At 45.3% G+C, this 8,911-nt stretch overlaps 1 protein-coding gene across 1 annotated transcript; it reads left to right on the forward strand.

The window, feature by feature from the left end:
* The first annotated feature begins 1,265 nt into the window (after nucleotides 1-1,265).
* LOC143934602 (transcription factor HES-5-like) lies at nucleotides 1,266-6,318 on the forward strand. The gene is made up of 3 exons (XM_077458348.1): nucleotides 1,266-1,420; nucleotides 3,530-3,704; nucleotides 3,821-6,318. The coding sequence occupies exons 1-3, from the start codon at nucleotides 1,355-1,357 to the stop codon at nucleotides 4,045-4,047; spliced, it is 468 nt and encodes a 155-aa protein (XP_077314474.1). The 5' UTR covers nucleotides 1,266-1,354; the 3' UTR covers nucleotides 4,048-6,318.
* The last annotated feature ends 2,593 nt before the right edge of the window (nucleotides 6,319-8,911 follow it).

An 8,911-nucleotide genomic window follows, 5' to 3' on the forward strand; every position in this document is an offset into this window, starting at 1 on the left:
CCTGGAGAAATTGCACTTTGCAAAGAGCACAGTCTTTTTGCCTTTAGTACATAAACCCCCCCTTTGCAAACCAGCCCCCCCCCCCCCCAAAAAAAGGTGTCAAATGTGGCAGCGGAGGGGGGTAGGAGGCAGATGAGTGGAGCTTACCTTTTTTGGGTGGAGCTCCGCTTTAAAGTTTATTACATTATAGATACTTTGGGGTTGATTTACTAAAGGCAAATAGACTGTGCACTTTGTAAAGTGCAGTTGCTGCAGAGCTTAGTAAATGAGGTAAAGCTTCACTTTACAAATAATACCCAATCACGCGCAAGGAAAATAAAACAACTGCATTTTTGCTTGCACATGATTGGACGATGGAAGTCAGCAGAGCTTCTGCTCATTTACTAAGATCTGGAGCAACTGCAAAGTGCACAGTCTATTTGCCTTTAGTAAATGAACCCCCCCTGTTAGAGGCATCGGCTCCTGAAGAAGTAAATTATTGTTTGCGAAACATGTTGAGATTTGTGATGCGATTTTGTCCATCTGTATATCCTGCAAGATTCTGAATAAAAGATTTTGGGTGAAACATATAAATTGATTGCCGTATATCTGTATGAGACTGATGCCGGTAAATCAGTTCTTTGGAGTTTATTTACTAAAACTGGAGAGTGCAAAATCAGACTCACTTCCGCATAGAAACCCATCAGTTTCTAATCTCAGCTTTTTCAATGAAGCTTTGGCAATAAAACCTGAAAGCTGATTGGTTTCCATGTAAAAGTGAGCCTGATTTTGCACTCTCCAGTTTTAGTAAATACACCTCTTTGCATAATAAAAGTTTGTACCGTTGTATATGTTTTTATTTGTGAATACCGAATAAAATTCCGATTTTATATATATCTGTAATGTATGTGTTGATGTGCCTCCAAAAAGTCCCAACTGTGGGCAACTGTATACTAAATAATGGAATGACGTGTTTATTTCTTTTCTTTATAAATATTGCACTCGCCCTCCTGCTCTTTATAAGCAATATAAAGTCTAAGTGGACTTTGCAATATGTCACATGTTAAAGGGCATCCTGAAGAAGGTCTTTCCCACACTTCTGTCCTACAGCTTGCCCCCTGCATCCTACATTATGCACTATTATTAGAGGCTCCAGATGCCACCTTGCAGTGTGACACACGTCCATTGTCCCCGCCGCTCTGTGATTGGCTGCTGAGTGTGGGAACCTCTGCAAAGTCTGATCCTCACACATTATTATGCAGAGTGAGGGGTATATAGAGGGGAGGGTGAGCTCTGTGACTGCACATCACTGAAATCTCTTCTACAGAGAGGACACTGAGCATAGGAACTGCTCTTCACTCACTGACCGGACACCATGTCTCCTTCCAGCAGCCCTCTACTGCACGGTGCTGACCGCCAACTGACCCAGCAACCCAGAAAAGTAAGTATATCTCTACATTCCTGGTAGCTTGTTTATTTTTTCATTCTGTTTTCTCCTAGATCTTCTCATCCTCATACCTCTAAGATCCCCCGTTCTGTCATTCCTAAAGATCTTCCATCCCGTCCACCTAGAACTTTCCATCCTGGCACCTCCAAGTTCCCCCCATCCTGTTACTCCCCTATATTTGTCATCCTGTCTTCCTAGATTTTCCCATCCTGACATTTCCACGTCTCTCATTCTGTTCCCCCCACTTTTAGATCTTTCCATCCCCACCCCTTCAAGATCCAACATCCTGTCACCCCCCTAAACCTTCCTATCTTGTCCTATATCTCCCCATCCTGTCACCTCTAAGAACATCCTCTAGGTCTTCCCATTCAATATCCTCTTAGATTTTCCCATCCTGTCATCTAAGATCCCTCATTCTGTCAATCCCTCTGGGTCTTCCCATCCGGTCCTCCCATAGTGTACGATGCTGGCACCTCCAAGATCATCCTGTCACCCCTCTAGATCTTCCCATCCAATGTCCTCCTATATCTCCCCATCCTGTCACCCCTCTGGGTCTTCCCATCCAATGTCCTCCTATATCTCCCCATCCTGTCACCCCTCTAGGTCTTCCCAACCAATGTCCTCCTATATCTCCCCATCCTGTCACCCCTCTAGGTCTTCCCAACCAATGTCCTCCTATATCTCCCCATCCTGTCACCCCTCTGGGTCTTCCCATCCAATGTCCTCCTATATCTCCCCATCCTGTCACCCCTCTAGGTCTTCCCATCCAATGTCCTCCTATATCTCCCCATCCTGGCACCTCCAAGATCATCCTGTCATCCCTCTAGGTCTTGCCATCCAATGTCCTCCAATATCTCCCCATCCTGGCACCTCCAAGATCATCCTGTCACCCCTCTAGATCTTCCCATCCAATGTCCTCCTATATCTCCCCATCCTGTCACCCCTCTAGGTCTTCCCAGCCAATGTCCTCCTATATCTCCCCATCCTGTCACCCCTCTAGGTCTTCCCATCCAATGTCCTCCTATATCTCCCCATCCTGTCACCCCTCTAGGTCTTCCCATCCAATGTCCTCCTATATCTCCCCATCCTGTCACCCCTCTAGGTCTTCCCAACCAATGTCCTCCTATATCTCCCCATCCTGTCACCCCTCTAGGTCTTCCCAGCCAATGTCCTCCTATATCTCCCCATCCTGTCACCCCTCTAGGTCTTCCCATCCAATGTCCTCCTATATCTCCCCATCCTGTCACCCCTCTAGGTCTTCCCAACCAATGTCCTCCTATATCTCCCCATCCTGTCACCCCTCTAGGTCTTCCCAGCCAATGTCCTCCTATATCTCCCCATCCTGTCACCCCTCTAGGTCTTCCCATCCAATGTCCTCCTATATCTCCCCATCCTGTCACCCCTCTAGGTCTTCCCAGCCAATGTCCTCCTATATCTCCCCATCCTGTCACCCCTCTAGGTCTTCCCATCCAATGTCCTCCTATATCTCCCCATCCTGTCACCCCTCTAGGTCTTCCCATCCAATGTCCTCCTATATCTCCCCATCCTGTCACCCCTCTAGGTCTTCCCATCCAATGTCCTCCTATATCTCCCCATCCTGGCACCTCCAAGATCATCCTGTCACCCCTCTAGGTCTTGCCATCCAATGTCCTCCAATATCTCCCCATCCTGTCACCTCCAAGATCATCCTGTGACCCCTCTAGGTATCTCCATTCAATATCTTCTTAGATCTTTTCATCCTGTCACCTAAGAGATCCCTCATCCTGTCAATCCCTCTACATCTTTCCATCTGGTCCTCCTATATCTCCCCATCCTGTCACCCCTCTAGGTCTTCCCATCCAATGTCCTCCTATAGCTCCCCATCCTGTTACCCCTCAAGGTATCTCCATACAATATACTTCTAGAGTTCATCCTGTCCTGTATCTCCCCATCCTGGCATCCTTGGTCTTTCATTCAGTCACCCCTCTAGGTCTTACCATTCTGTCTCCTCTAAGATTTACACAAATCCTTATTTTTCCTCTTGAGACAAGTCTATTTTTTGTTTCTCCTCATCCATGTAATCACTATGAAGTCATTAACCATCCTGTGTCTTGTTTTGTGCAGTTGAGGAAGCCCGCCATTGAGAAGATGAGGAGAGATCGCATTAACAGCAGCATCGACCAGCTGCGTCTCCTACTGGAGAAAGAGTTCCAGAAACATCAACTGCCCTCCAAACCGGAGAAGGCCGACATACTGGAGATGACGGTCACCTTCCTGCAGCAGTACATGGCTGAGAAAAGTAAGTGCCCCCCTTGTCCTTGATTTTACGATTCTTGCGGAGAGATGTTCGGATTGAGGATTGTAGAAGGTGACAGTGGACCTCATATAACGAATGTGTGTCTTTTCCTATTCCAGATGCCTCCAGCCAAGCCTATAAAGAAGGCTACTCCTCCTGCGTCCAGGACTCTGTGAACTTCCTATCCCTGCACACACAGACCGATGTCAATCTGCGGCTGCTGCAGAACCTCCATGGGGCTCAGATGGTGACCGGCGCTCCGTGTCCTTCTGTATTCCCCACTTCACAGACCCCCAGCAAGAACAGCCCCCCAGACGGCAGCAAAACCCTATGGAGACCCTGGTAGAGACTTGTCTCCACTTCTCAGGACTGTGAGCTGTGTACATAGAGTTGGGTGTACAAGGAGCATACAATGCTTCCAATAGTACTCAGGGGTCTGACCCCATCACTGTGTCTTATCATATTGATAGTGAGTAAGGTTATATTTAATATAATGTAATTATGTAATGTTATATGACTTTATATTTTATGCTGGGATCAGATCTTAGCTCTGTTACATTCCTATATGGAATTATCTGTATATGTATTTCTCTATCTATCTGCTTTATTGTAAAGCGGGAAAGTAAGATTAATATTCAGTCTAAGTATTATATTGTTAGTGTGAGGTTTCCAATATGGAACATGTAATATAATGCATATGTATATGTATGCATGTTTACCCTAAGGGTACAGAGTAAGCCTATTAGAATTATTCAGTTGGGCCAATGGAATGCTGTCTACAGCAACCAATTAAATTGCAGCTATCATTTTTTAAGTACTCAATTCAAAATGTAAGAACCTGGTTGCTGCAGGAAACCATGCATTTTGAACCAGTATTGATTGTGTTTTATATTAAAACCAGAGTACATTTCACATATACTAAGTATACTGAGATACAAAGGGGTTGATGCACTAAAGGCAAATAGACTGTGTACTTTGCAAAGTGCAGTTGCACATCGCAGGAGCAATTGCTTCAGATCTTAGTAAATGTGCAGAAGCCCTGCTGACCTCCATCATCCAATCACATGCAAGCATAAATGTTGTTTTTTTTTTAAATTTTCCTTGCATGTGATTGGGTATTCTTTAGAAAGTGAAGCTTTACCTTATTTACTAAGCTCTGGAGCAATTGCACTTTGCAAAGTGTACAGTCTTTTTGCCTTTAGTACACCAACCCCCAAATAGACTTTGCACTTTGCAAGCCAGGTACCCCCCCCTCCCCCCCTTAAAAAGGTGCCAAATGTGGCAGTGGAGGGGGGTAGGAGGCAGACAAGCAGGGCTTCCCCTTTTGGGTGGAGCTCCGCTTTAAAGTCTATTACATTATAGATACTCCGGGGTTGATTTACTAAAGGCTAAAAGACTTTGCAAAGTGCAGTTGCTCCTGAGCTCAGTAAATGAGCTGAAGCTTCAGCTTTGCAAAGAATCCCCAATCACATGCAAGAAAAATAAAAAAAAGCAATTTTGCTTGCACTTTATTGGATGAGGGAAGTCAGCAGAGCTTCCCCCTCATTTACTAAACACTTGTACAGTTCAGAGTCTATTTGCCTTTAGTAAATCAGCCCCTGGATATCAAGGAAGTCACAAAGTGATTGTGTCTGTCATGAAACTGACATTTTATATTGTAGATTTCATTTATCAATGGGATTAGAAGGTGCATAGTTTGCCCCATGGTAATCAATCATAATACTATAATATATATTTTTAGGAGAATACAAAGTGGGATCTGATTGGCTGATTTGAGGCAAAGCTGGCAATTCTAATTCCATACCTTTCCTATATATAGCCCGATGATTAGTAATATTTGTATACTGTGTTGCATATTGTTGCAGAATTGTATTGCAACAAAGATGCCAACAGCTGCGAGAGAATTGAAATGAAGACCCCAGTGAGTGTCATGAATGCAGCATTCTTGGGTGACAAATATAATCTGGGGGCACATGGGGAGATTTGTTTTGTTTTTTTAGTGCAATTGTCCAATTAATTGAATGTGACATATAGAGAACAATGGAGTGTAGAGTATGTAGAGTGAATAATCGCTAATAAGCGCACAATTTATCAGATGTGTGCGATCAATCACTACTATATACAACTTCAGATGTAACGATCGCTGCCATGATCACACTAACAAAACTTCCCATTGTGCCCCCCCCCTCCCCCCCCTCAGCCCTGGGCCTGAGAGGCGGGGAACTGTCTCTGTCTTGCAGCGGTGACAGTTTTATTCGATGTGATTTAGTCCGGGGCTAATTATTTTTCATTGCTTTTCAGTGGATTCTATGAATGTACTATTGTAATGACAATGTATACAATTTGTAATCACCATGTGATCGTCCTTATTATTGATCGTCTGCATTGCCTTCTTGTGAAGGTGAAACCCCCGAATGTTCTGCAATATTTGCAGTAAATATGATAAAAGTTGAATAGAATTCACAGTATGGTTTGCAATATTTGCCGGTGTGTATTATGGGGCGGCAATGTTTGCCTACGTTGGTTGTGTGGAGTTATGTGACTTCCACTCTTGTTTGAGAAACGTCATTCTTTTTTTATTTCATTGAAAATAAAATATTTATTAAAATGATACAAATGTTGTGGATTGTTTTCTAAACCGGAACTAAGAGTTTTGTAGCACAAATAATGTAACATGTATGCTCAGTGATTATGGGAAATCTAGAATGTTCTGTGTGGTGGAGAAACGTCTCCAATTTGTCAATGTGGTTATCTACCGGGAACTCATGGGGGGGATTGAATTTGTCTTTATCTGTTTAACTATTCGCTGTTTAGCTTTATTTATGTCATTTTATCCCCCCCCCCCCCCCCCGACACTGCTCCAATTGCATCAAACATCCAATCATGTTCAAAGAATTTTCCCTAAATTACACTCAACACAATTGGCTGGAGCTCAGGATAACTTTCCTTTACTAAAACACCCCCAAGAGATTTTACTGGGGAGGCCTTTACCTCAATCTAGACAGCCAAGAGTGTGTAGAATCATTGGCAGGGTGATAGAGAGATGGATGGATAGATAGATAGATAGATAGATAGATAGATAGATAGATAGATAGATAGATAGATAGATAGATAGAGGGATAGATACCGGTAGAGAGATACTAGATTGCATAGATAGAAACAGGGCAGCCATCAGAAATTTTTGTGCCCCATACACAGCTTTAGGCCTGGGCCCCTGACCACCCCCTGACCTCCAACATTCCCCAAGGCTTACCTATGGGCCATCCTACCAAATCCGCACACCAGCCACCTCACCTGTACGCACTCAGCCCCCCCAATCCTGTATATGTGTCAGCCCCCCCACACACACCTGTATATATGTCAGCTCCCCTCACACCTGTATATATGTCAGCCCCCCTCACACCTGTGTATATGTCAGCCCCCTCACACCTGTATATGTGTCAGTCCCCCTCACACACACACCTGTATATATGTCAGCCCCCCTCACATACCTGTATATATGTCAGCCCCCCTCACACCTGTATATATGTCAGCCCCCCTCACACCTGTATATATGTCAGCCTCCCACACACCTGTATATATGTCAGCCCCCCCTCACACCTGTATATGTCAACCCACCCACACACACACACTTGTATATATGTCAGCCCTCCCCACACACACACCTGAATATATGGCAGCCCCCCTCACACCTGTATATATGGCAGCCCTACATACACAAAACTGTAAACACACAAGGCTCTGGCCCCTCTTTGCACACAAAGAGCCCCCCTCCCTTTCCCTCACAGCCCCTACTTGTAACTTCCTACCTGGTCTCTGCTCTTTTTCACAAAGCTGACATGTTGCTGAGACGCATAATACAGGCAGATCACCGTCACACGAGGGGCGCACATGCACATAGTAGCCAGAGGTGGCAGTAAAGAGCTTGATGTCTAAAATCAATGACAGGAGAACAACAGAAACTGTGAGATCATTTCTATACTGCACAGCGCCGATCCCCTTCACCCGTCCTGCCCCCTTCACCCGTCCTGCCCCCTTCACCCATCCTGCCTTCTTCACCCGTCCTGCCTTCTTCACCCGTCCTTCCCCCTTTACCCGTCCTGCCCTCTTCACCCATCCTGCCTTCTTCACCCGTCCTGCCTTCTTCACCCGTCCTGCCCCCTTCACCCGTCCTGCCCCCTTCACCCGCCCTGCCCCCTTCACCCATCCTGCCTTCTTCACCCGTCCTGCCCCCTTCACCCGCCCTGCCCCCTTCACCCATCCTGCCTTCTTCACCCGTCCTGCCTTCTTCACCCATCCTGCCCCCTTCACCCATCCTGCCCCCTTCACCCGCCCTGCCCCCTTCACCCATCCTGCCTTCTTCACCCGTCCTGCCTTCTTCACCCGTCCTGCCCCCTTCACCCGTCCTGCCCCCTTCACCCGTCCTGCCTTCTTCACCTGTCCTGCCCCCTTCACCCGTCCTTCCCCCTTCACCCGTCCTGCCCCCTTCACCCGTCCTGCCCCCTTCACCCGTCCTGCCCCCTTCACCCGTCCTGCCTTCTTCTGCTCCAGGTGGGCCTCTCAGGCCCCTTACAGATGTAACGGCTGTACCCCCCTGATGGCGGCCCCGGATAGAAAGACAGATTGATAGATATATATTAGATATTAGATAGATAGATAGATAGATAGATAGATAGATAGATAGATAGATAGATACATAGATAGAAATTAAAAAAACAGCATTTTTGCTTGCACATGATTGGATGATGGAAGTCAGCAGAGCCTCTGCTCATTTACTAAGATCTGGAGCAACTTTGTAAAGTGCACAGTCTATTTGCCTTTAGTAAATCAAACCCTGTCAGTGGAATGGACTCCTGATGAAATCAATTATTGTTCATGAAACACGTTGTCATTTGTGATGCAATTTTGTCCATCTGTATATCCTGCAAGATTCTGAATTGAAGATTTTGATTGAAACATATAAATTGATTGCCGTATATCTGTATTAGACTGATGCCGGTTTGTACCGTTGTATATGTTTTTATTTGTGAATACCGAATAAAATTCAGATTTTATATATATCTGTAATGTATGTGTTGATGTGCCTCCAAAAAGTCCCAACTGTGGGCAACTGTATACTAAATAATGGAATGACGTGTTTATTTCTTTTCTTTATAAATATTGCACTCGCCCTCCTGCTCTTTATAAGCAATATAAAGTCTAAGTGGACT

The sequence above is a fragment of the Lithobates pipiens genome, unplaced genomic scaffold (assembly GCF_037356315.1).
Source record: "Lithobates pipiens isolate NorthernLeopardFrog02 unplaced genomic scaffold, aLitPip1_a1.2 Scaffold_27, whole genome shotgun sequence".
NCBI classification, from domain to species: Eukaryota; Metazoa; Chordata; class Amphibia; order Anura; family Ranidae; genus Lithobates; species Lithobates pipiens.

Coding starts and splice junctions, on each gene's coding strand:
- LOC143934602 (XM_077458348.1), top strand. CDS start 1,355: ATGTCTCCTTCCAGCAGCCCTCTACTGCACGGTGCTGACCGCCAACTG. Junction 1,421..3,529: donor TGACCCAGCAACCCAGAAAA/GTAAGTATATCT, acceptor TGTTTTGTGCAG/TTGAGGAAGCCCGCCATTGA. Junction 3,705..3,820: donor GCAGTACATGGCTGAGAAAA/GTAAGTGCCCCC, acceptor TTCCTATTCCAG/ATGCCTCCAGCCAAGCCTAT.